General features: G+C 35.2%; 2 protein-coding genes across 12 annotated transcripts in view; one reads left to right on the top strand and one right to left on the bottom strand.

The window, feature by feature from the left end:
- LOC137238544 (uncharacterized) lies at window positions 1–6,216 on the top strand. Its single transcript, XM_067763668.1, has 3 exons — window positions 1–714; window positions 2,958–3,103; window positions 4,001–6,216. Exons 1-3 carry the CDS (start codon window positions 423–425, stop codon window positions 4,226–4,228), a joined length of 666 nt encoding a protein of 221 aa, XP_067619769.1. The 5' UTR covers window positions 1–422; the 3' UTR covers window positions 4,229–6,216.
- Window positions 4,126–27,734, bottom strand: part of LOC137238542 (uncharacterized) — a 45,892-nt gene continuing 22,283 nt past the window's right edge. For 5 of the 11 annotated variants that reach the window (XM_067763656.1, XM_067763660.1, XM_067763665.1 and 2 more), the window contains 6 exons: window positions 10,418–10,794; window positions 8,942–9,685; window positions 8,248–8,377; window positions 6,470–6,655; window positions 6,270–6,408; window positions 4,126–6,199 (listed from right to left, as the gene is read on the bottom strand). In XM_067763656.1, the coding sequence (XP_067619757.1) occupies window positions 6,069–6,199; window positions 6,270–6,408; window positions 6,470–6,655; window positions 8,248–8,377; window positions 8,942–9,685; window positions 10,418–10,662 (1,575 nt within the window). In that variant the 5' untranslated portion in view covers window positions 10,663–10,794 and the 3' untranslated portion in view covers window positions 4,126–6,068. Of the gene's footprint in view, window positions 6,200–6,269; window positions 6,409–6,469; window positions 6,656–8,247; window positions 8,378–8,941; window positions 9,686–10,417; window positions 10,795–10,919; window positions 12,779–12,869; window positions 13,095–13,118; window positions 13,242–18,862; window positions 19,170–27,734 lie in introns of those variants that run through there. The other 6 variants (XM_067763661.1, XM_067763659.1, XM_067763662.1 and 3 more) reach the window with 6 other exon arrangements.

The following is a 27,734-nucleotide window of genomic DNA, read 5'->3' as shown; positions in this document are numbered from 1 at the left end:
TATTTATGTTTTTATTATCTACTTAATGCTCGTAATTAATACGATAAACGGTTGAGTGCGGGATACGGGTGCGCAGTTTACGATCAACCCGCTTTGGCTTAAGATGTGTGGCGCACAAAAAATATTTATTATTATAATCGGATGTCAAGGTCCATCTTCGTAGTCGGAAGCTATCCAAACAATTAAATAAAGAAGTACAACTTTTTCTATTTAAATCATGCGTTGGTCCCAGAATATTTATAATCAGTCGGGAAAATCGTTGGATCCTCCAATTACACTTTGAGAGGTCCAACATTTCGATAGCATTCTCCAAATTGACATACATATTTACATCACGATTAGTTCAGATAGCCGGTGCACGCAACCAGTTATCTCATCATCATTACGATCGTCAATCGCTTGTTGTTGTGCCATCATCCACAATGTGCTGGTGTTTACGCGTCTATTGGACCGTTTTGCATAATTTATTCACACGCTTCATAACAAATGTGATCAATTCTGTCTACAACAGCGACTTATGTTCGTGTTTTTCGTGCTGCTCTCACTCAGAATGTTGTTCTTGTGATTACTGTTTGGACTATAAACAAACACAGCGTGTTCCAGACCAAGAGAATGAGATCGATTGCAATGAAAGTGAACTCGATATTGGTGGAAGGGGGCTAGCTTCAACAAGATCATTGTCAACATATCAACACCACGATTACGTCATAGTTGGTGAGTGACCTCAGAGGGTGAAGCAATTTGTTCTTAAATATAAGTTAGAGATATCTGTTAAACTTTTAACATATAGCCCCGCTTATCGGTCTAAGCCAAAGTTTGAGCCAGCGGGTTTATTGTTTTTATACCCAGCTGTACTTGTACACAGGGTATTATAACTTTGATTGGATAACGGTTGTTTGTACAGGTATAAAGGAATCGAGATAGATATATACTTCCATATATCAAAATCATCAGTATCGAAAAAAATTTGATTGAGCTATGTCCGTCTGTCCGTCTATCCGTTAACACGATAACTTGTGCAAATATTGAGATATCTTCACCAAATTTGGTACACGAGCTTATCTGGACCCAGAATAGATTGGTATAGAAAATGAGCGAAATCTGATGATAACCACGCCTACTTTTTATATCTATACCATTTTGGAGAACACAAAAAACCTGATTATTTAGTAAATAATACACCTAGAATGTTGAAATTTGACGTGTGGACTGATATTGAGACTTGATCAAAATTTGAAAAAAAAAAATAAATTTAAATGGGCATCGGACCGCCCACTTGTGATAAAATCAATTTTACAAATATTATTAATCATAAATCAAAAATCGTTAATCTTATCGTAACAAAATTTTTGTTCAGAATAGAACCATATGTATATGTATTATTGCGCAGCCTTGTAACACTATTAAGCGCACAAAACAAACAAACAACAACAGCATTTCAAGTGTACAGCTGGGTATGTAATATTCGGTTTCACCCGAACTTAGACTTCCTTACTTGTTTTTTTTTTTTTTTATACATTTTTTTAATAACTTGGTGTAAAATTGCTGGACCTAAAAAAAGATTTTCTGAAAAAGTTATGCCAATAAATAATCAAAAGCTTAAGTTTCTTTATTTCAAAGAAAAAATTTTATATTTTTATATCCATCGGCTTTTATATAAACTCGTAACCATTACCAGATTATTAAAACAAAACTTACTCAGTTGGCGCTTAACCGTTTAAATGATTAAGTCGCGCCAGTCGCTTCTACGTTCTGCCAACTGGCGCTAATTGGTCATACCAAAGGAGTTTAAATGGTTTTCCACCTGGTTCTTCCAGCGGAGTGGGGAGGGATAAAAATATTAAAACAAAAAACTTCAAAAAATATTCAATTAAAATAAAAAAAATAATAATAATAAATTATAAAATAAATTCTTTAAAAAACAGTGAATTGAAAAACAAATTCTCAAGTCGGACAATTTTTCCCCAAGTTGCCAAAAAAAGATATTTAAAAAAATACCGAATTTTGTAAAAGGTAATGAGGGAACGAAAAAATTTAAATGAACTCATACAGCCATGTTACGGAGAACTCGATTTGATACCGCTATCGAAAACCAATTTCACTCAAATGATGCTTATGAATCTGGCAACCTTTTCGTAAAAATGATTATATTATGAGTGTATAAGTACTTGTAGGCACTATTTCACGTACTACTTCAATCCCAACCACCATTTCAGTGGTACATATTCCGACTTAAGAAATCGAATTCGATCATGAATCGTATAACACGATACGGGCCCAGTTATGGCTTCTCAAAAACGAGAAAAATTTCGATATACATAAATTCAAAGTATATTGAAAGTAGTTGAATAATTGGAATGCGGGTGCCAAATGAAAATAGTACGAAGCGGATTCAATATTGACTAGAATATTTTTGTGAAAACCAGATCAGTAAGTCGATCGTCTAACCAAATTAAACAACATACATACATATATAGTTAAAATAATTTAATTTTAACGAGACTTGAATTTAAGACGCATTTTTCGCCTGTGATGCCACATTTCAACTTCCTAAACAGTAAGCAAAACATTATTGTTAAGAAAGGATTAGGGAATCGCCAAGTTGTTAGTGCAAACGAAAAAATTTGTTCACTAAGCTAACTGCATTTTTTATTGTTAAAGGTAAAATAATCGACTGACAGACCGGCAAGCTGTTTCTGTAATCGATCATCGTCGACTATGGTGACAGTAAATCGAGTACTTTAAAATGTTTTAATCGAGAATTTCGATCGAGTAAAGTTACATCGCTCTACTGATAGAAACATTTTTCAAAGGCTTCAAAAAAGCTGTCCAAATTTCAGAGAAATTGTGATAATTAGGCGGTTGAGGTTGGCATGGAATGTCCCATATCTTAATACATAAATACTTACATTTACATACTCATTTATAAAAACATTTTTTATATTTATAATTTGTAGATGACATCGATGCGAATTATCTTGAGATTGAGCAGCGCAAAATAGAAACGGAACAATATTATCGGCTCGTTGATAGAGCGTCTGCTGAGGATATTTTGAGTGGAAGAGATGATGGCTCATGCTTAGTACGGCCTTTCAAAGAAACGGTATAGTTTGAATTCTAGAGCTTCCATATAAAATTTATTAGGGAAAAAATCTGGCTGTCAGAAGTTAATACTTTCGACCCAGTTTAATGTAATACGGTATAATTATAACAAAATTATAGGGTCCTTAAAAAAATTGCAACTAGGAAATATTTATTTTTATTTTTAAATTTTGTTTTGGGGGATCAAATTAGATTGTTTGCGAGTTTTACATATCTCACTAAAATTCAATCACTTATAGCTCTGTATGTACTGGTAAAACAGCTCAACAGGAAGAAAAGGTCGAGTTTTATACCCACAAAAAATATTTTTTCTATATCTCTGAAACTGACTTCGTGGTATTGCCAAATGTAAATGCAAATGCTATGCAAAAGTCTCAGGATTTCGACAAAATTGTACATTTGGGCTTTTTTACATAGGAAGTGGGACATAAAAAATTTCATTTCCGTTGCTTCTATGTTATATATTGTGACAAAATGCATTTTGTCAACATATACATCGGAAAGATAACATAAGAAATATACTACATGTATATTACTAAAATGTTACAAAAACTACAACAACAAAAATGCTATATCTCCTGAAATTCTTAGAACACGAATATCTCAAAACATAATTTTCATAGAAGATCCCTTTTTGCCTGCAACTCCTAAATTAATACCATTGTCGGAAATATAACACACAAAAATTGTTTCCTTTTGGTGAAAATTAATTTTAAATTAAAAAAACGTATCATATACCAATATATATGTATATACCAATTTGTCAATCAAAAACCTGAATTGAAATAATTGAATTGTATAAATATGAAATATGCCATGGTAATGGAATGAAATGAAATCCTACGAACGAATTTTTTTTTTTAATTTCCATATTCCATATTATTATTTTATTTAACAGGATCTCTCAATTAAATATATTGTGACCGTATTTGCTCAACAACAATATTTCCATCTCTTCATAAGACAAATCAACGGCAAAAATTTGTATGGCATTGGGCAGCAAAAACCAAATGAGAAGACTTTCAATTCACCAAGTGATATTGTGGATTTTTATAGCTGTAATCCATTACAATGTACAAATAAAAATTCAAGTATAAGTTTATTATTAAAACCAATAGTTTCATAAGAAATCTACATTCTAAGCATAATTTTATAAATAAATTTAAATTAATTTGTATATATGTATATTTATTATTATATCGTTAGCTTAATGTGAAAATGTGCTAAGTCACTTTTTTTGAATTGTATTTTAATGCAGTTTTAAAACTGAATTCAAAATACATCGATCAGAAAAAAAATGTTTTAATTTTTCATTTTTACGTGCTGTGGGCAATGATGTGTAAATGTGCTAAGTCGTCAGTTGTTAAAAAGAATGTGCTAAGTCAACCTGTCAATAATATCAATCTGATTTACTAGTCATTTCTTTGTGCGCGCATTTTATTTATTTAATTCATTCAGTCTAAAAGTACATGCTTTGTTGTTGTTGTTGTGTTAACGATAAAGACACTCCCCGAAGGCTTTGGGGAGTGTTACCGATGTTGATGGTCCTTTACCGGATATAGATCCGGTACGTTCCGGTAACAAAGCACTATTAAGGTACTAGCCCGACCATCTTGGGAAGTATTTATGTCTATGACCACATTAAACCTTCTAGGCCATCCCGCCCTCCCCATCCCCTAGTTTCATGACGAACTTGGGGTCGCCAGAGCCTCGGCTGTTATTAAAACAGGATTCGACACGGTTAGGTGAGGCTGACAATTGGGTTGGAGAAGCTATATATGGCGCTGGCAACCCCTTGAAATTGGATTCACCCAGTTGAGACATGCCTTTGGTGTTTGATAAATGCTTTACGCTGACCATAATCTACTTAAATTCTTACATGTCGATAACCACATGCTTTCTTACAGACTAGTGAATAGAAAACAATTCAAGCTTAAACTTATATAAGCTGTTATTAAAACTAATAACACTACTGAATCGATTTGCTATATCTATAGTCCGAGTTATAAGTTCATTCATAGCATAATTCGTTTTATGAGTTATTTCGATAAATAATCTATAATGCCGAAGATCACGCAGTGGAATATATGGAATGAACAAATTTGATAAATCAGAGCAATTCGTGCTAAAGTTTATTGCATTATAGGCAAGCATGAGTGAGATAAAAGTTCTTCTGTCATGAAAAGCCTGAAGACCAAGCAATTTGTGCCTGCTTATATATGATGGGATGTCGTCTGGCCAGTGAAGCACACGTAAAGCAATTTTTGCAAAAATGTTTGGAACTTTCTCAATTTTATAGGAGTTAGATTCATAGAAAGCATTCCATATTATTGAGCAATATTCAAGACCACTTCTGACCTAGGATATAGTAAGTGCCTTCAACGTCATAGGGTCCTTAAAGTCACTGGTGTTACGTCTACTGAACCAAACCATTGCAACAAATTTTGAAACATTGAAGTCGATGTGACTAGAAGACAGCATTTGTTTGAATTTAAAAATAAGTTATTGTCTGCGCACCATCCGGCAAAAGAGTCCAGATCAGAACCGTTAGAAATAGTTTGAAAAGTAAATAGTATTTTTTGTGAAATATATAGTTTTAGTGTTATATTTCAATCATTAAAGGGGAGGAGTGATGAGGAAACATATTGAGTAAAAAGTGCTAAGTCAGGAGAAAAAACTTGTTTTGAGTGCGGAAATTGCGCCAAGTCATAAAATAGCTGCTGGGTTAGCAGACATGATTTTTATTTATCTTATTTCTTCGTCTCCTGTAAAATTCGTAAAAGTTGACTTAGCACATTTTCACATTAAACTAACGATATATTTCTTAATTAATTTATTTATGTAAATAAATATTATAATTAGATTTATGGACAAATTAATTAGAAGAGTTTTAGGCACTATTGAATGATTTCTATTTATGTATGTATTCCGCTGTTTGTAGGAGAAGTGCAGGTTCATGGATCGGACTAAGTAGCAACAATCGCTTTGAAAACGCAACGATTATTTTGCATCAGCGCTGGCCATATGAATGCTTTAATCAGATCGGAGCGGCGATCGGACTGTAGGTGTCGCTCATGTTTCTCTGGACGTAAAAATCCTACAATAAGTACAGAAAGAAATTTAATAATATTTTTTGTAAATTATATAACGTAATATGTATATTTTACCAAGATTAAAGTCACTGTCAAGATAATAAGGTGACTTCTGATTGACCATACGCCAAGCTAAGCGCACACAGGTGCTTACGAAGTGTGTTAGAGCGGGACAGGAATGCAAGCAGGGATATTCGTGTAACGTAGAAAGTACCTGTAAATTGATAAATGAAAACTGATTAATTGGAAAAAATCCCAGATGTCTTTGCTGATACCTGATTAAAAACAGAACGCTCGATATCACCTAGTGGAAAGGACTCAACAGTTTCGTTCAAATATGTTCGCACCGACCGATCTAAGCTGAGCGTTGTCTCACTTGATGCGTCTAACGGACAATTTAATATACGACGCACCTCCAGTACTTTTCGTTCTCGCATACCATGACATAGACGAAATGATAACTGAAAAAAGAAGAAGCAGAAGCTTTATAATCTTTGGTGAAAGTACTATAAAGCATAAGCAACATTCGTAAAACATCGAGAGTATATGTGCTTAAACCAAAGAGGATAAATTATAATAAGAGCCACCAGTTTACTACGAGTGGCGCGTAACTCGCTGGAAATCAAAAAATTTATGTCGAATGTTTTCTATGAGGGACATTTTTGTATTGTCTCCAATTTATCCATGCGGTGTAGGAACTTTATGCAACTGTGATTTTTGGAAAGATAATTAATTAATTAATTAAATACAGTCGGTAAAATAAACAAAAATACCCCACGAAAATGTATAGAAGACATTTTATGCACATCTCGCCCAAAAAAACCAGCGACTTCCTCATAGAAAACATCGAGCAAACTGCTACGAGTAGCAGATTGACGTCTCTTATTATAATTTATCCTCTTTGACCAAACACATATTAAATGCATTGGAGTAAATGGGTGAACAACAGAAAAAGAGTTAAAAAAAAGATAGCACTTACACATGGGCTTCGGATAAACTTGTCAATTTGCTTTTAAAAAACTTGCAGAGGCTTTTATTGCCAGCTGCGGTAGATTTAGTAGCTACATATATCTTACACCATCTACCTGAAAGCGTGCTTGTAGGGTTACAACTATTTATGGATGTATGTACCTATTATATGTTATAAATTATATATTTCGCTTTTCCATATACATATACATACATAAGTGTAAAAGCTCATATACACTTGTAAATTAACAGTCTCCCTTTAACACTTAACAATACTTCTGAGAATATAAGTAGGTGCGACAAAAAAAAAGCGTTTTACCGAAACCGCCTAATATTAATAATATATATTCGATCTTTTACTGAACTACAACCAGATCACTTAAACAATGTTCAATGACCACCACTTTCGTATCGACGATAAATGAATTTATAAATTCCTACCTTTTGGCAATCGCCGCAAATGCAACATTTCGAACACCTTACATATTTTTTTTTTTTAATTATAAATTATCAGTATGAACTTGAAAATAAGTGCGTATCCCAAGGCGTTTGCAATTACTGCTTTCTATCCTATTTATCAGCAATAGTTTTTGTGCATAATTTTTTTTATTGAATGTCTTTTTTCCTTCAAATTAAATTTATAATTTATACTAACGGGCGTGTTCAACTTAGGCATTTCAACCGAATTCGGGCACTCAATTGAATGCCAATCAACGAAATGGAAGGTAAATTTTCTTGCTTATAAAAGCTCACTTAACTGTTAAATGCACTAACTAAAGACTTTTGTTGCATAGTTATATACGATAGAATGGCCCGTTGAAAAATGGTCAAATGTTTTGGGCCTTAAATGAATAGGTCGATCCTGCCAGGAATTATTGAATCTCATTGCTGAGCTGCAACAATATTGTTGTTTTTTTTTTCACAAATTTACTTTTGTGTCACTTACACCACATAAAGCCTACGAAGAAATGGTGTCCATTCATAACAAATCATTCAGTAACAATTTCAAGAAAGTTCAAGATAAGCTTTATCGATATTTATCAGATAATATTTGATTGCCCAACTGCAAATATTTTAGACTTACCACAATGATTGAGAAAAGTACTTTCATTTTTAAATTTTGAGCATTTTTCAGTTGTGGTAACCAATCTAAAGCTTCCAACGTATCCACTCTGTCCTCCATGTATAGTCTACGATAATACGTCACCATTTCACTGTAAATACCGTGATAATATTTAACTTAAAACCCCGTAACATACGCAGCTTTTCATATAGATGCGTTTAACTCAATCTTATGCATTATGAGTAGAATGCACCTATTTTTATGGCAAACGGGAGATTAAGGATCACTGGCGCCATCTGACATCAAAAAGTAGCCAAGCGTAAGAACAAGAATTTGACATTTGCTTTGGCTAAGGGTGCACACTTTGGAAGTGAAATAAATTTTCCCACTCGTTGGTAACTTTTCTAAAATTTTTCGCGATTAAAATTAGCAATATAACAAATGAATACGACACAAAATATGTTGGCAAGTATTTTTGTTGTATAGCGAGAATGTTTATAACAGTGCTTCGCTAAATTTTGTATGTGAATGAGCGAGGCAAAATAAACTTTAATTGACAAGTCTTAAGTTCCTTCATATTGCAAACGCAAGATCTTCGTTGATCTTGCGATGTTTCTAGAATGCATAAGCTTGTGTTCAACGCATCAATATGAAAAATTTCATTGTGCCGCGGCCTTTACATATGTACAAAACAATAAACGCAACCACATTATACCTTGTTTCTTCGTTGGCGGAATCATCGGAGTGATATCCATCACTGCAACTGCTGCTGCCGCCAGCAAGCATTCCCATCGGAATAGCAGGTACGCATTCAGTTACCATCAGCTGTAGAACTATTTCACAACCTCGTGAGAAATTCATTAACAAACCCGCTGCTGGTCGTTTTTCTATACTCGCTTGACCATCCAAACGTTTGACCAGACCAACACATTTTAGCACTTCTTTATCGTTTTCCACACGTTGACTTAGATTTTCCACAAGGCTAGCCAGTTGCTTTAAAGCTGGCTTGTCCACCATGGTAAGCAGGGTTTTATTTTCGATAAGTCTTTGCTGTATGTCGCCATAGTTGATGGCTAATAAACGCTGATGAGAAGAGTTGGCCGGATCTTGATGCGAAGTATTGATGCTCAATTCTTCAAGTTTGTGTATGGCAATTTTATATGTGTCCACATGTCTTTGAAGTTCTGTTTTAAGTGCAACATGTAGTGATACAAACTGTCCAGTGGGATCTGTTGTGAGGCCATGCACTCCTAGTCCTTGAACTGCATTATCGAAAGATCTTCGGCGCTCTCGCAGAGTTTTTCGTAAATTTGGTTCGTATTGTGATATGGCTTGTATAAGCTTGAAGCATCGTTGCCGCATTCCCGATTCGTGTGTATGTGAGAAGAGTCGCACAAGTTGCCAAACAACTGACTCGATTGGTACCTCAGGCATTGGTGAAGGATTCACGGTGAGTAATCTACGGTTGTTGAATAACAGAAGCTTTGTTTATATAATAATTTCTTTAAAAACCTAGAATAGTATATATGTTTATACTAGCGTACCCATCAGACGTTTTTCGGCTCGGAAATTGGATTTCTTATATTCACTCTCAATCCAGTCGCCTGCTTTGTCTTAAAAAACTCCTTGTATTCCCTTTTATTCAATATTTCATTTCTTTACATTCGCTTCTCCGTCGGTCTCACCTTCCCACTCCCATCGTCACTCCCATTTCCTCTAAAACTCATACTCCCACTTCCTCTACCATTTTCGTTTACTTCACACCCACTACCGCTCCCACCTCAAGTTTCTCATATAAGAACCTATATACCTGCTTAAATCATGACATTACCCCTATAAGTAAAAATTTAAATTCGCTATATATCCGCAATTGATTTAAGCAGGTATATAGGTTTTTATATGAGAAACTTTTCCCAAATTCAATAAAGATTTATATATAGAAAACATCCGCAAATATCAATAGTTGTAGCCAAACAGACTCGGATTTTTGGTTAAATGAAATTTCTATTGTTAACTCTCCGAACAACATTTTCCAGTGGACCAAATCTGAACCATTCTCATATCCCCATAAAGGCACTCAAATAGTCTCTTCAAAATCGGTCCAGTCGTCAAGAGGAGTTCAAAGACATATGTACATACGCAGACAGTATATACATACATAATATGTAAATGTACATTTTTTTAAAATTACCTTGTGAAAAACGATTCCAGCAAATACGCACTGTGTGGTAAGTTTTCCAAAAGCAAATCGATTGGCAACTCTGCAATTACTGACCGCAACACGGATGGTCCCAGACGACCAACCACTCCCGCAGCTTCCCTATATTGGCGCCCTTCAGAAAGCAGCATCAAACGACGCAACACTTGCCTGGGGCTGGTGAGAAATTCACGCCCATCTCGCGATGGTCCACGGATACGTTCCCGGCTGTCGGCCATTCTGGCAATTAATGTAACTCCTCAAATTTTTTCAGTAAAATCTTATTTGCTCCAATAATTTTTATACTAAGGTTCTTTCTGATGTGGTCCTGAGTAATGTGAATTTTAGCAAAAGTTGTGTGGACGTCAAGACTATAATAAAAATTTCAAATAGTATATTTCTGAAATTTGATAATTCTACCTCACTAATTCTGTATTTTATATTAGCTTAACTTAAAACGAATGTATAATTTCAATTACGAAAACAAACTGCCAACCTTTTAATAAACGTACTAATCCTAAACAATAGAGCAATACTTATAACGAGGACGTAGTGCTCGCAGTTCACGAATTAAGCTAAAACTGAAAAAAAACGAATATGTTAAATAACACAAGGTTACAAATAAGAAAAAAACTGAAAATACCTGGGAAGTGATCCCATTTTTCTTGTAGATCTTGAAAACCTAATGGACTACATACAAGACTTTCTGAACACCTGCGAAATCGTTAGTTACGGTACCGGTTTTCGAACCTTTTCAGTTTTACAAGCCTATAACTTAGTTGGTTATCAAACGATTCTTAGTTTCTTTCGGATCTTTTAGGAAGCGATGTAGGCCTTTCCAATGATATTTATAAACTAAGAAAACAACACAAAAAAGGTGAGGAAAATTGTTTCATTGTTTCCTATTGATATGCATGTATGTATGTATGTTGTTTAAAACTTCGCAATATCTTCTTATAAGATTCGGAAATAAACTGAGAATCGGTTTATAACCAACAAAGTTATAGGCTCGTAAGGGTCCAAAGGTACGAAAAACCGCCTTCTACCAGTAACGCACGAATTTGGAGGTGTCCGGGGAAAATCTTGTATGCAGTCATTCTGATCTTCAAAATTGCAATTACGCTAACTATATAAAAATTTTAAGCAGAACTCGTATAAAAATTGTGTTGAAGTAAACAAATGAAAGTATCTTAGAACGATGAACTAATTATCGGAACAAACAAGCCAGTCGTAACCGCGATTCACATCGTAATTGCCAATTGTTTAACAATAAACGTATGTATCAAAACGTACCACTAGATATGTAGCCCAATTCTAAATATTCCCCCGGAATTTCGTTTTCGTCGATTTTGTTTATTCCCGCCGAAATAAACAAAATCGATATTTCTTCATGAAGCGATATTTCTTCACTCGATTGTGTTTACTTTTAGCTAGTTTGCTCTTTCAGGCGACGTTATTTTGAATTGATATTTTTATAAACGACGTTTTGATCTGGTTGGCTGCGAAAATTTGGTTGTATTAATTTATTTAAAATCTGTTTTAATACCGAGTGAAAGATGACGGAAAATTATAGTAAAAAAATAAGTGAAATGTTACAATTTTATGAGCCCATAAATGAAACGCATGCAAAGCCCGATGATAATTGTAAAAGTCCCCGTTCATATAAATATTTCATGAAGTGTATAAGAGAGATTAAATGACTGAATTTTTTCATTTTTAATTACAAATGACGCCAAATAGACCTCGGTCTTTAGACTCGGTCTAAGATTGGTTGCCTGTGCAATTCCTAAGTTAATACTTCTAGGCAGTAGCCGTTAGCAGTTTTATAAAATTTGTGTTTTTGATGGAAAAATAAAAGAATTATAGAAATATATATCACTCGTCTTATTGTAAACAGATGTAACTCAAAATTTAAGTTTTTTGGGAGAATGCATTTCAAGTTTTCTCATATTATATGGTTGGATTCTCCGGCTAATTTCTAGGGCACTGAAATGGGTGGCTAATTTTCTGTTAAAAAATATTTTTATAATAGTTTGAAGAATTTGCTTTATTTTTGCTCTGCATTTTTCATTTAAAATTAATTCACTTTACTATAAAAACAATATGCAGCCAAATACAACTTTCAGAATAAATTCATACGGAGTATTTCGGAATACATCGGTGTAGTATAAATATAATATTAAATAAATCATGTTTTATGGTGTTACATATACAGATTTATTTCGGATTGATTCATCTTACATTAAAAAATTAAAACATTTTCAATTAGAAAAATTTATAAAACAAAGATGCATAGACATCTATTTCCGCTAGTTTCTTCTCATTGAGTGTAATACGAGACTGAACATAATCTCGTCAGCTAGTTTCACATTACATCAGTTTACAATAAAAGGTACATATTTTTTCTTTTATTCCAATTTTGGTTCATATATTCTGTATACTAAACTAAATTAATGTATAACATTCAATCTACTCCGGTAAACAAACTTAAACATTACTTTTTTATATCCAAGTATACAAATTGCACATTCGCTTATTACAAATAAATTGAAGCGATCGCTATAGCTATAAAAAATAGCCGCGATTCAAAAATCGCCATCACTATTTTCACTGATAGTTCAAAATCGCTATATCGGCCATCACTACTTCGCAGTAGAAAAGAAATTGAACCTAAAACTCCATTAGAATTACTTACTTTTATAATCTCGTATGGCGAAGATGTTGTTCCAAACTTGTGAGTGGCACTTCAAATACTCTTGACTATCGCAGAATCAAGCTGCGAACGTTCATTCATCAAATTAAAACTGACGAAAGTGACCTAACATTATTAAGTGTGGAAAAAGAAAAATTTGAAATGATAAATTTTGATGATGTCATTGATATATTTGCTTCCTCAAAGGCAAGCGCATATTAGTTTTACTAATGTATTATAATCAGATTATTATTAAATATGTATTTGAGTCTACTTGTAGATGATATCTTCAGCATACGACTTTATTGGTTTATTAATAATATAACGGGTCGTGTCTGTCGTTTAGGACAGAATTAATGTATCATTGCATAGCTCTTTTGTCTACATGCGGATTTAGAAAACTAATCAATTTTTTTTCTGAAATTAAAGACTCAATTTCGCTCGGAAGCAGATCGACAGCCAATCGAATCGAGTGGCAAACACACGGAACGAAAACAATATTAGGTCGAAATTACTTTAATAAAGTTACTGAGCCTCGATTTCTGCCTACCATAATGCTAGCATTATCTGTCCCTTAGCCCCTCAAATTTTTAAAACCTAACCCGAATTCATTCAGTGTCTTTAAATTGATCAAGATACACCAAACTGTCTATCTAGATTTTCTAAAATTTTGATCTAAAGCTAGAAAAAGAGCTCAAAAATTTCGGAAAAAACAGAAAAAAGCTAAGCGGGGAAAAAAGCTTAATATAGCTTGAAAAAAGCTAAAATGGCAACACTGTTTGTATGTTATAAAAAACCCGAGCGTGCGTACCAAAAGAAATATATACATACATACATACACACGTACATATGTACACATGTGCATTAACAAAATAAAAATTTAAATAATGCATCATAGTGTACAAGTACAAGTGTGTTGACTTCTTTCTGACAGGTACTCGCTTAAGTGGGCATAACGGGAAAATCTGGGTTGCCATTGTTGTTTCGGTTGAAAAAGGTCAATTAGGGTTCTGTGCAGAGACGTAAAAGATTGAAACATGGTTTATGTAGTCGCAAAAGTGTTGCTCCTGTTCCACAGCATTTTAATTTTATATCATGGCGAAAAGTGTTCAGTTCAGAGTTATTGGTTTTCATTAAGTTTAATTTATTACGGAGGGTTACTCCTTTAATTGTAAAAAGCAGAGAAAACGTAGTTTTTCAAATTATTGTGAAAAACTTTTTAATTTGAATTTCTGTACCCAAGTTCACTATGAAAACTGAAAAATGTGCACTTATTGAAAACTCATTTGCACACAAAACGTCAAAACTACAAACAGCCTCGCTCACCTGATGCAAATCTCAGGTCTAGAGTTACATTTTTGGTACCTAAGAGTACTTCAAGCTGAGTTGCATTTAATAGTTAAATAAAACTTTGTAGTATTTACAGATGTAATAGTTGCATATATTTCCGCGGAAATAAGAATACTAGATTTGTAGCCTGCAACAATGCGGAAACATACGGAAAGCAAAATTTATTTAAATTAGAGTCAAAATATAAAGCGCCACACGTGTAACATGGAAAAATTTCACTTCTAAGGCTGTTTACACAAATGCATAAGGGCAAAATTATATAAAACGCTTTGGTCACTTCAAAAGCATATATGGCACTACTTTATTTTTGCTTGGATTTCAAGCTAAAAAAACTAACGAAACTTTATCGGAACTTCAAAACACAAAAAAAATTTCTATCATGAAAAAGCGAGACCACTATTCCCCCATAATTAGCGAGTTTGTTGTGTTTTTGTTTATGTTTTACATTTCATTCTTACATTAACATTTTTAACAATAAAAAAACGCAAATAACACGCGCAAATTATTTCTTTCTCTAATGGTTCACTTTTTTCACAAGAAACCTGATTCTAATTGTGTTTTTATCTCCAAATTTTCAAACTAAGAAAAAAACTTTCATTTGTCTGAAAAAAATAAAGAAAAAACGGCCGAATGTCAAAAAAACTTATCGAAAAACAAACTGGCTCGTTTGTTTTTAATGAAAGGTTGTATTTTTCTTATATTTCGTTAGTTTTTTGAAATATAGTTTAGCGTAGGCACGCAACCAAAGCATTTATGTAAATTTTTCGATACTTCGCTCGACAGATGAATTAATGAATGCAACAAAACCAAAGCGTCTGTTTAAATCCGCCTTAATTTTTGTAGCTGTGAAAGCCTCCTGCAAATATAATGGTGCTGTAATTGCAAACAAATCAAACTCCTATATGACGCTTCTTTATTTTCTATGTATTTTTCTTGTATTTTCTCTTATATTTTTTGTCGAGTGAGCCAATAAGGTTTCAATACTGGTGAAAGTATGTGAACTATATTTGAAAAACTAACGAAATACAAGAAAAATTCAACGTAGTTCATTAAAAACAAACAAGCCAGTTTGTATTTCGATAGGGTTTTTTGACATTAGGCAGTTTTTTCTTTATTTTTTCTGACAAATGAAAATTTTGTTTTTAGTTTCAAAATTTTGTGCATAAAAACACAATTAAATTCAAAGTGTAAATTGTGTGTGCAAATGAGTTTTCAATAAGTGTACATTTTTCAGTTTTCATAGTGAACTTGGGTACAGAAATTCAAATTAAAAAGTTTTTCACAATAATTTGAAAAACTCTACGTTTTCTCTGCTTTTTACAATTAAAGGAGTAACCCTCCGTAATAAATTAAACTTTTAATGAAAACCAATAACTCTGAACTGAACACTTTTCGCCATGATATAAAATTAAAATGCTGTGGAACAGGAGCAACACTTTTGTGACTACATAAACCCTGTTTCAATCTTTTACGTCTCTGCACAGAACCCTAATTGACCTTTTTCAACCGAAACAACAATGGCAACCCAGATTTTCCCGTTATGCCCACTTAAGCGAGTGCCTGTCAGAAAGAAGTCAACACACTTGTACTTGTACACTATGAACTTTGCTCTATCATTTTAATGGAGTCCAGAAATCCAGTACAAGGTGTTATCAGAACAAATTTAATCATAACAGTAGGACACTAAAACGAACTGAAAGGTGCTTCGCATATATCGCACCACCAAATAAAGAAGGAAGCGGAGTATATGCTGTACTCAGAGCAAAAATAATACATATTGTCACGGATATTAGTATCACTAAGCTATACCATCACTAAGGCGATGCTAAGGCCATGCCAAGCAGTATTTACGTCAATAATCAAATCATGTATACACATATATAAGGCAGCCGAAAGAGATGTCACACACAGATGCATTTACCTATACGCCAAGTGTACTCGAGAGACTGTAAACTACAAACATTCACATCAATAATTCAATCATTATGTATCTACATAAACGAATAAATAATTGCGTCTACACATATGTACGTCAACCTCCAACACAGTAAGGCGTTGTCGAGCGAGCTCCTCTTTATTATTGAAGAGGATTTCCTGTTCACTGGTTCATTGTCTCTCGAAGTTTTCATAAATCTTTAATTTTCCATCAGCCACTATTAAAGTTTCGATTTTTACTGAGGGTATGGTTCCGGTGAAATAAACTAATGGTAAGGTAATGTCAGATTAGTGCCAAAATTCGGCAGATAACTCCCACAAAATTATTCTGTATTAAAGTATAATATGTACTACCTTGACAAGATTTGTCTCTAGGTAGTTTGCGTTATTGTTGTGAGAATGGTCATTAAAAAGTTACAGAATACAGAACACTGGTGTGTTATAATATTTGGATTCGCATTTGCTCCATCGACGTTTTTTATAATGCACAATCGACGGCATTCATAAAACGTGAAAAAGTGCAGTGAATTTGCTATAAATGGAGGAAAAAATTAGAGAAGAACTTGATTTATATAGTAATTCATAGACTAGCACGGAATTTAAGAATATGTTAATGATTATTATATTATTACGTTTTATTCCAACTTTGTTTTTGTGTTGCAATAAACAAATCAAAGACCTAATGGGTCAGAAAATAAAAATTCAATGCTGCTCAAATCAATTTTACATGACTGTTAGCGAGATGGACTTTCTATTGCGGCTGATATTATAATAAACTAGAAGACCCGGCAGACGTTGTCCTGCCCTAAATTTGGCCAATCTGCATACATTTTAATAAGCTTTTTCCGTCTGACTCTGCCCTCTCCCCTCTTCACTTTTTCCTAATCCTTTTATTCACTCCTCCCTCCGTCTTTTTCGCTTCATCTATCTCCATCTTCGTCTAATTCTATCTCTTTGTTAATCCCCTTCTCCTTCTCTCTTTTCTCTTCTCTCAATTTCTTCTCATTCTTCTGCATCACTTATTGCCTGTTCCAGAAGGTGGTATGTATTTTATTCCAGTCCCAGTCCCAGTCCCATTCCGAGTCTCAGTCCAACTCCTAGTCTCAGTCCCAGTCCTAGTCCTAATCCCAGTCCGTCTATGGATAATATATTACTCTGTACTAAAGCACTCATCAGCAGCTTTCATTTGATATCCATATTGTATAAACATTGTCTAGGCATTCACTGGCCCACTTTTTGGCCTATAGCTCGAGACCCTAGTCACCCAGGGGTATGAAAATTACACTCTACTAAAGCACTCATCAACAGCTTTCATTTGATATCCATATTCTATACACACATTCTAGGGGTACTCAGGTCCACGTTTTGGCCTATATCTCGAGTCACCCAGGGACATGAAAATTACCCTCTTCTAAAGCACTCATCAACAGCTTTCATTTGATATCCATATTCTATAAACACATTCTAGGGGTACCCGGGTCCACGTTTTGGCCTATATCTCGAGACCCTAGTCACCCAGTCACCTATCCTATATTTCAAGTTAGATCAAGCTACACACGGGGAGCAAAACAAATTCAAAATCGGTTCAGTAGTTTAGGAGTCCATTGGCCTCAATTGTGTGACACGTGTTTTTTATATATTAAGGTTTATTAAAGATACATATCTACGTATATTCTACAAAAATCTTATATATGTATGTATGTATGTAATATTTGTGAATTGAAGTCGGATGCACAGTAGCCTAAAACTCATTCAAAATTGTATTCTTAATTTTTTGGTGTATGTTCTTTCTGGCCGTACCTGATACATACTTAAATGTGTGTATGTTTGTATGGTTTTATTAAGGCCATGGAAATTTATTTACTATCCAGGTGTGCACTAACGTAGAATTCTTAGTGATTGAGTTGTAAAGCGTGGGAAATTATTTTATTCCAGTCAATGATTATATTTTCGTGTCAGCCAACGACAACGAACAAGCACTAAGAAATAAGAACAAAATATTAAAAAAAGATTAATTGATTCGAGTCAAGTTTACATTGCCAAGTCATTCACGTGTGTATTTTCAAATCTAAAGAGAGAAAAATTAACGCGATTTTTTTTTTATTAAGAAGACTTATGTATGTGCGTTTGCTGTTAATCATAACTCAAAACTTTGTTCATGATATTAACTATTATACAATTATTTAGAGTTTAGAACTTTTTCTTCGTGGTCGTTCTGCTGAAAAGAAGACGCACATCTGTCACTGAGTGTAAATACAATTACATACACGCGCACTTACGTAAATATGTATATATATATGTATATATGTAAATATTTACAAATACTCACCATATCATTTTCACTTCTACTTACCTACATTCATGCCTAAATGAACTTTTCTTAACATTCTTATCTGACTTCCATTTTATTTAATATAGATTAAGTCAGGAAGCTTGAGTTAGAAAAAATTGTGGTTATTTACCCAGCTGTGAAGAAATGTATTGCGCTGATTCCTTCTGCATGAGTGGCGATTATGATTATTTATGTCCAGCAGGAACGTTAACCCAACAAGACCAAGACCATCATTTTAAATTATGCACAATAGATCTACACAAAGGTCGCAGTGCTTCCAGGTCTAATAATAATAATTTAAAATTTGATGTGGAAACAAAAACTTTGCCAGCAACTTTCTTTTGGTTCAACCCTGTTGGATGTGCTCTGAAAATGCACCAAGATGAACGCTATTATCCCAAATTGTTTATTAATAATGCTCTACGGCCAATTCTAGCTTTATTAACATTCACACTAAAATAAAAAGATCTGCTGGCAGTTTTCCAACTCCGTAAGCTCGAAAGAAAACAAAATCCTGGAAACGTTTGTATTGAATTTTCTAGATTAATAAGAATGGCCCCAATATTTTTCGGACTAGTTTATTATTGGCTAGAGAATTCTAGTTCTAAACAGACCAGTTTATGGTTTCAATGTATTTTACTTACATGAAGGCATATAAGAGGCGCCTTAATTGCAGTGATGTGAATAACCATAATAATGGAAGCAGCAACCAATTGGCGACACATTTAAGAGTGTTGATAATTGTCAACAAACAGTAAATGATAAATAAGAACTCTATATAGAAACAAGTAATTAGTGAGATAAGCTTGGAAGAATGATGAAAGTAAATAAAATGAGATTACATAATTTTACTTTTTATATGTTAGTATCAATGCAGTAGGCATCTCTTCACATTCTCACGTGTACATGTAAATACATCTGTAATCTTGCGGTTACACTCAACTGTAAATTATATAGGTCATTATATCTACTGCCAAGTATAGCTCTCGGGCTGCCCTATTTCAGTCAACTTTTGAAAAACACCTTAGATCAGAGTTTGAACAGAAGAACCCAACTCAGATTATAAATTCAAATTTGAGCTGTCTACTCAAAACCACCCTTACTCAGAATTTGTCCCACAAACGCGCTATACGACTTGAATTCAAAACGTTTGAGCTGAGACAGAGCATTCTTCTAACAATTTTTTTTAACTTTTTTTATCGATATCGTGCATGTCCTGTCGGCTTCAACACGATCTGTCAGTTTAACGCCTATGAGTGCCCTTCAAAACACAGCCTTTTTGGCCTTATTGAATAAATGATGATCAGGCATCATATGTTGACATTGTTTACTAATACTGAGTGCGATATACTGAAAGGTGTGAATTTTATTCCAGAATGTGTGTTTTACTTACTCACTTAATTGGCGCCGAACCGTCCAACAAGACGCGTCAGTCGCTTCTTCGCTCTGCCAACTGGCGCCAATTGGGAGAGTAAATCGTTTTCCACCTGCTTCCATTGGCGGGTTCCGATAAAAATACTTTCTTAGCCGGAGTGTCATTTTTCATTCGCATAACATGGCCTAGCCAGCATAGCTGCAACGATTTAATTCGCTGGAGTATGTTCATGTCTGCATAAAGCTCGTACAGCTCATCACCGTCGATACTCGCCATCGCCAATGTGTATAGGTCCGTAAATCTTTCGAAGAACTTTTCGCTCGAACACTCCCAAAGCCGCTTCATCTGATGGTCATGGTCCATGCTTCTGCGCCATAAAGCAGGACGGGTACGATAAGTGACTTGTAGGGCATGCTTTTCGTTTGCTAAGAGAGGACTTTATTTTCAATTGCCTACCAAGTCCAAAGTAGCATTTATTGGCAACAGTGATAATTCGCTGGATTTCAGAGCTGATGTTGTTGTTTGTGTTAATACTGGTTCAAAACGAAATCTTTTACTAACAACTTTGCTCGATGACAGCAGGAACTTCGTTTTGTCATCATTCACCATCAAGCCCATCTGTTTCGCTTCTTGTTCCAGCAGAACTTACGGCGCAGGTGTCCACGCCGATGATATCAATGCCATCAGCATACGCCAGTAATTGCACGCTTTTATAGAATATTGTTCCACAGCGGTTAAGTTCTGTGGCTATTATAATTTTCTCCTCTTTTTTTCTGAAACCTCGTTTAGTTTTCAGAGAGTTCGTTTCCAATTCTGACTGAGCTGTAAAAGAGTAAACTTTTCAGCATGATTTTATTTCTTCTAGTGGGATTCTTACCGAATCTATAAATGTGCCCCATTAATTTATAAAATAAGGCGTAGTATGTATAAAGGATGTCGGATATAATGGAACTACAAAGAAAACATCAATTCCCATATTATAATCTACTTGAACAAGGGAAATAAGCTTAAATGAGGTGCACATTTTTTTTTGGTTTGGAGCTGCATACATAAATACTTATATACTTATATAGTAAGAATAAAATAAACATTAGTAATCTCAATGTTGGACTTTGCATAATAAAGGAAATGGACTCATGTAAATAGTCCGCATTCGAGCGTAACCTGAGTGTATGGAAAATGAGCCAGTTTACCATTGTTAGAATTTAACTACACACCTAACTCTGTAAAAAAATATACATTAATACAATATATAAGTATGTATGTATGTATTCTTACTACTGTATGACTAATTAACAACAACAAAAAGTATATTTACAACTAGTCCTGCACCTAGATATTTCCGTATCGTTCCGCTGTAGTAGGCAATGATATTTTTTTATACTCAGTTGAGCAGAGCTCACAGAGTATATTAAGTTTGATTGGATAACGGTTGGTTGTACATATATAAAGGAATCGAGATAGATATAGACTTCCATATATCAAAATAATCAGGATCGAAAAAAAATTTGATTGAGCCATGTCCGTCCGTCCGTCCGTCCGTCCGTCCGTCCGTCCGTCCGTCCGTCCGTCCGTTAACACGATAACTTGAGTAAATTTTGAGGTATCTTGATGAAATTTGGTATGTAGGTTCCTGAGCACTCATCTCAGATCGCTATTTAAAATGAACGATATCGGACTATAACCACGCCCACTTTTTCGATATCGAAAATTTCGAAAAACCGAAAAAGTGCGATAATTCATTACAAAAGACCGATAAAGCGACGAAACTTGGTAGGTTAGTTGAACTTATGACGCAAAATATAAAATTAGTAAAATTTTGGACAATGGGCGTGGCACCGCCCACTTTTTAAAGAAGGTAATTTAAAATTTTGCAAGCTGTAATTTGGCAGTCGTTGAAGATATCATGATGAAATTTGGCAGGAGCGTTACTCTTATTACTGCATGTACGATTAATAAAAATTAGCAAAATCGGAGAAGGACCACGCCCACTTTAAAAAAAAAAATTTTTTTAAAGTAAAATTTTAACAAAAAATTTAATATCTTTACAGTATATAAGTAAATTATGTCAAGATTCAACTCCAGTAATGATATGGTGCAACAAAATACAAAAATAAAAGAAAATTTAAAAATGGGCGTGGCTCCGCCCTTTTTAATTTAATTTGTCTAGGATACTTTTAATGCCATAAATCGAACAAAAATTAAGCAATCCTTTTGAAATTTGGTAGGGGCATAGATTTTATGGCGCTAACTGTTTTCTGTGAAAATGGGCGAAATCGGTTGATGCCACGCCCAGTTTTTATACACAGTCGTCCGTCTGTCCTTCCGCATGGCCGTTAACACGATAACTTGAGCAAAAATCGATATATCTTTACTAAACTCAGTTCACGTACTTATCTGAACCCACTTTACCTTGGCATGAAAAATGAACGAAATCCGACTATGACCACGCCCACTTTTTCGATATCGAAAATTGCGAAAAATGAAAAAAATGCCATAATTCTATACCAAATACGAAAAAAGGGATGAAACATGGTAAGGTAATTGGATTGTTTTATTGACGCGAAATATAACTTTAGAAAAAACTTTATAAAATGGTTGTGACACCTACCATATTAAGTAGAAGAAAATGAAAAAGTTCTGCAGGGCGAAACAAAAAACCCTTAAAATCTTGCCAGGTATTACATATATAAATAAATTAGCGGTATCCAACCGATAATGTTCTGGGTCACCCTAGTCCACATTTTGGTCGATATCTGGAAAAAGCCTTCACATATACAACTACCTCCACTCCCTTTTAAAACTCTCATTAATACCTTTAATTTGATACCCAAATCGTACAAACTCATTCTAGAGTCACCCCTGGTCCACCTTTATGGCGATATCTCGAAAAGGCGTCCACCTATAGAACTAAGCCCCACACCCTTTTAAAATACTCATTAGCACCTTTCTTTTGATACCCATATTGTACAAACAAATTCTAGGGTCACCCCTGCTCCACCTTTATGGCGATATCTCGAAACGGCGTCCACCTATGGAACTAAGGAATACTCCCTTTTAAAATACTCATTATCACCTTTCTTTTGATGGCCATATCGTACAAACACATTCTATAGTCACCCCTGGTCCACCTTTGTGGCGATATTCCGAAAAGGTGTCCACCTATAGAACTAAGCCCCACACCCTTTTAAAATACTCATTAACACCTTTCTTTTGATACCCATATTGTACAAATAAATTCTAGGGTCACCCCTGGTCCACCTTTATGGCGATATCTCGAAACGGCGTCCACCTATGGAACTAAGGATTACTCCCTTTTAAAATACTCATTAACACCTTTCTTTTGATACCCATATCGTACAAACAAATTCTAGGGTCACCCCTGGTCCACCTTTATGGCGATATCTCGAAACGGCGTCCACCTATGGAACTAAGGATTACTCCCTTTTAAAATACTCATTAATACCTTTAATTTGATATCCATATCGTACAAACGCATTCTAGAGTCACCCCTGGTCCACATTTATGGCGATATTTCGAAAAGGCGACCACCTATAGAACTAAGGCCCACTCCCTTTTAAAATACTCATTAACACCATTCGTTTGATGCCCATATTGTACAAACAAATTCTAGGGTCACCCCTGGTCCACCTTTATGGCGATATCTCGAAACGGCGTCCACCTATGGAACTAAGGATTACTCCCTTTTAAAATACTCATTAACACCTTTCATTTGATACCCATATCGTACAAACGCATTCTAGAGTCACCCCTGGTCCACCTTTATGACGATATCTCGAAACGGCGTCCACCTATAGAACTAAGGCCCACTCCCTTTTAAAATACTCATTAACACCTTTCGTTTGATGCCCATATTGTGCAAACGCATTCTAGAGTCACCCCTGGTCCATCTTTATGGCGATATCTCGAAAAGGCGTCCATCTATAGATCTATGGCCCACTCCCTCATAAAATACTCTTTAATGCCTTTCATTTGATACACATGTCATACAAACACATTCCAGGGTTTCCCTCGGTTCATTTTCCTACATGGTTATTTTCCCTTATGTTGTCACCATAGCTCTCAACTGAGTATGTAATGTTCGGTTACACCCGAACTTAACCTTCCTTACTTGTTTGCTTTTGTTATTGCATAAAATGCAGGTCCGGTCTGACGGGCATGTGATATTCCAGTCAGCAATGGATAAAAAAACTTTGATTCTTCTGCGTGTAACATAATTTCGTGGTACTAAGGATTTTTCTGACTTTCTACCTCTCTTGCGTTGAAACAAATGGAGGAAAACTAAAAAAGTAAATTTTTCCCATTTAGTTGATCAATTAATTATAGATAAGTTTCCACCTACTTTCAAACAAAACTAACAAATATTTTAATTTATATAAATAAAAATGTGTGAGTACCTTAAATGTACCTAATTCCGTGGTAAAAAATGGAAAAAATAGTTATAATTGATTTTAAACGCAAATTCCTAAAGATATACAAATTGATTTACTGAAATTCATATTCGGAAATTTAAAACAGTTTTTTTTATTGTTATTTTATTTATGAAAAGAAAGAGTTTTAAGACCAAAATAAATAAGTAAAAAAAATTTTGTTTAACCCTTTCACTACCGCCAGCGAGTACGCATTACAAATATATTTCTAAGTAATGGTGATTACTGTAAGCAGTTTCGGAAGCACTTTAGTGAAAGCAAAAATCGCCTCCTTATATGGGCGTCCACCTGAGTGGACATGGGTAGCCAAGGTAGTCAACTTAAATGCAGTAAGGTATATGAATATTCGAAAAGAGATAAACAATTGAAATAATTTTACAACCAAATTCATTTTTATTAGAGTAAAAATAACAACCAAATTCATTTTTATTAGAGAAAAAATAACTATACCTTACAGTTTATGAGTTTAACGGTTTATTTTAAATAAAAAAAAATTTGAATGGTATTCATAAAAACAGTCAAAATTTCGACGAATGCAGAGGTGGGCGTTGCATTTCGTGAAATAAAAGTGCGTGTTTTCCTTGCATCCTTCCATTTTACAACGAACTGCATTGGCCGTGAAGAATCAAACTTCGGTAAATGGCCGCTTTGATCATAACGCGTATCAATCAGTGATTGGTGGAAATACATCAATGTCTTCGACGTCGTTTACTTGCATTTTGAGTATATTGAGGGTATGTGCATTATATTTTCAAAAGAGTATAAGCCAATCTTTTTCTGAAAGCAATAAAATCCATTTGTTTGAAGCACCAAAACCAAGTTTGTTTATAACATTTACATTTACAATTAAATTTCTGTGGAGGACCCCTGCTACGCAACGAAATGATAGGCATTCCACTTTTTCCACAAAGAACATAAAGTTTTATTCCCCATGGACAAGGATTACCACGTATATATTCTTGCTCCAATAACCGTTTCCGAATAAAATCCATTATATATCTTACGCTATATAATTTATCTTGGGTTTGTGGGGGTAGTCTATGGGCGCTGATGGATTGCCTGCGGAGCTATTCAAGTACGGCGGCGAGGAGTTGGTAAGGCGCATGCAGCAACTTCTTAGCAAAATATGGGCGGACGAGTGCATGCCCGACGGTTGGAATCTAAGTGTTCTTTGCCCAGTCCACAAGAAGGGGGATACTGCAAAATGCACCAAATATCGTGGAATCAGCATTCTTAATATCGCATATAAGGTCCTTTCAAGTGTATTGTGCGAAAGATTGAAGCCCACCGTGAACCGGCTGATTGGACCTTATCAGTGCGGCTTCAGACCTGGTAAATCTACCATCGACCAGATTTTCACAAAGCGCGAAATCTTTGAAAAAACCTTTGAAAAGAGAATCGACACACATCACCTCTTCGTCGACTTTAAAGCCGCCTTCGACAACACGAAAAGGAGCTGCCTATATGCCGCTATGTCTGAATTTGGTTTCCCCGCAAAACTTATACGGCTGTGCAAAATGACGTTGAGTAACACCATCAGCTCAGTCAGAATTGGGAAGGACCTCTCCGAGCCGTTCGAAACTAAACGAGGTTTCAGACAGGGTGACCCCTTATCGTGCGATTTCTTTAATTTGATGCTGGAGAAAATTATACTAGCTGCAGAACTTAACCGCACTGGAACAATATACTATACAAGTGTGCAATTACTGGCATATGCTTATGACATTGATATCATCGGCCTAAACACCCGCGCAGTTAGTTCTGCTTACTCCAAACTGGAAAAAGAAGCGGTAAAAATGGGTTTGATCGTGAATGAGGACAAAACGAAGTACCTGCTGTCATCGAGCAAAGAGTCAGCGCATACACGCCTTGGCAACCACACTACTGTTGACAGCCATAATTTCGAAATAGTAAAAGACTTCGTTTATTTGGGAACCAGCATCAATACTAGCAACAACATCAGCACTGAAATCCAGCTAAGAATCAATCTTGTCAATAAATGTTACTTTGGACTAGGCAGGCAATTGAAAAGTGAAGTCCTCTCTCGGCGAACGAAAATCATACTCTACAAGTCACTTATCGTACCCGTCCTGCTATATGGGGCAGAAGCATGGGCCATGACAACAGCAGATGAAGCGGCTTTGGGAGTGTTCGAGAGAAAAGTTCTTCGAAAGATTTATGGACCTCTACGCGTTGGCGAGTACCGGAGAAGATTTAATGATGAGCTGTACGAGCTATACGCAGACATCAACATAGTCCAGCGAATTAAAACGCAGCGGCTGCGCTGGCTAGGCCATGTTATGCGAAGGAATGATGATGCTCCGGCCAAGAAAGTGTTTCTATCGGAACCCGCCTATGGAAGCAGAGGTAGAGGGCGGCCCCACTCCGGTGGAAGGACCAGGTGGAAAAAGATTTAAACTCCCTTGGTGTGACCAATTGGCGCCGGTTGGCGGAGCGACTGGCGCGCCTTGTTGGACGGCCATAACCGTTTAGACGGTTAAGCGCCAATTAAGTAAGTATGTTGTGGGGGTAGACTAGTATCCACTAAATGCAAATGTATTCACAGCCAATAAGAAAGATTACGTGTTATATTGTTAGCAAATAGTGGTAGTGCTGAACTTCGGAATTTTCCCAGGACTAGTTGGTCGACGGTTGGATTCTTTCTGCACACGATAAAGATTAGTGAAGTTGGATGCGTCTTCGAAAAATTGAAATAGTCGTACTCACTTTTGACCCCACAGATGGGGTAAAATTAAAATTATCAATTCGGTCATTACTGCGGGAGTGCCTCCATTTAATATCACTTTTCTGAGTTCTATATGGCCAATCAAAACATTCATTTCCCGCGTCTGCTTCTAATGTACTTATTTTCCTAGTAGAAACTAAAATTGAACGCAATACTCTCACGAAAAAAACTCATTTTGTGGAGCATTCTCTTCGCTCTTTATTGAGGATGGTGTTGATAAAGAGGAAAATTGAGGGCGTGCCTCTGGTTGATTTTCAAATGCTGGACTCAGCTCACGTTTCATTTCACTTTCCCACTTCCCACCTCTTCATCTTCTTCATAACGATTCCTAGTTACGAATCAATTTCATCACTCATCGCCGAAATCTAAGAAATTATTTAGAAGGTCAAATATCTCGTTTTCTTACAGCACTCTGTGCCTAGCTGTCGTA

The sequence above is a fragment of the Eurosta solidaginis genome, chromosome 1, assembly GCF_040869045.1.
Source record: "Eurosta solidaginis isolate ZX-2024a chromosome 1, ASM4086904v1, whole genome shotgun sequence".
Taxonomy (NCBI): Eukaryota; Metazoa; Arthropoda; class Insecta; order Diptera; family Tephritidae; genus Eurosta; species Eurosta solidaginis.
This window is presented reverse-complemented; position numbering and strand designations above follow the sequence as displayed.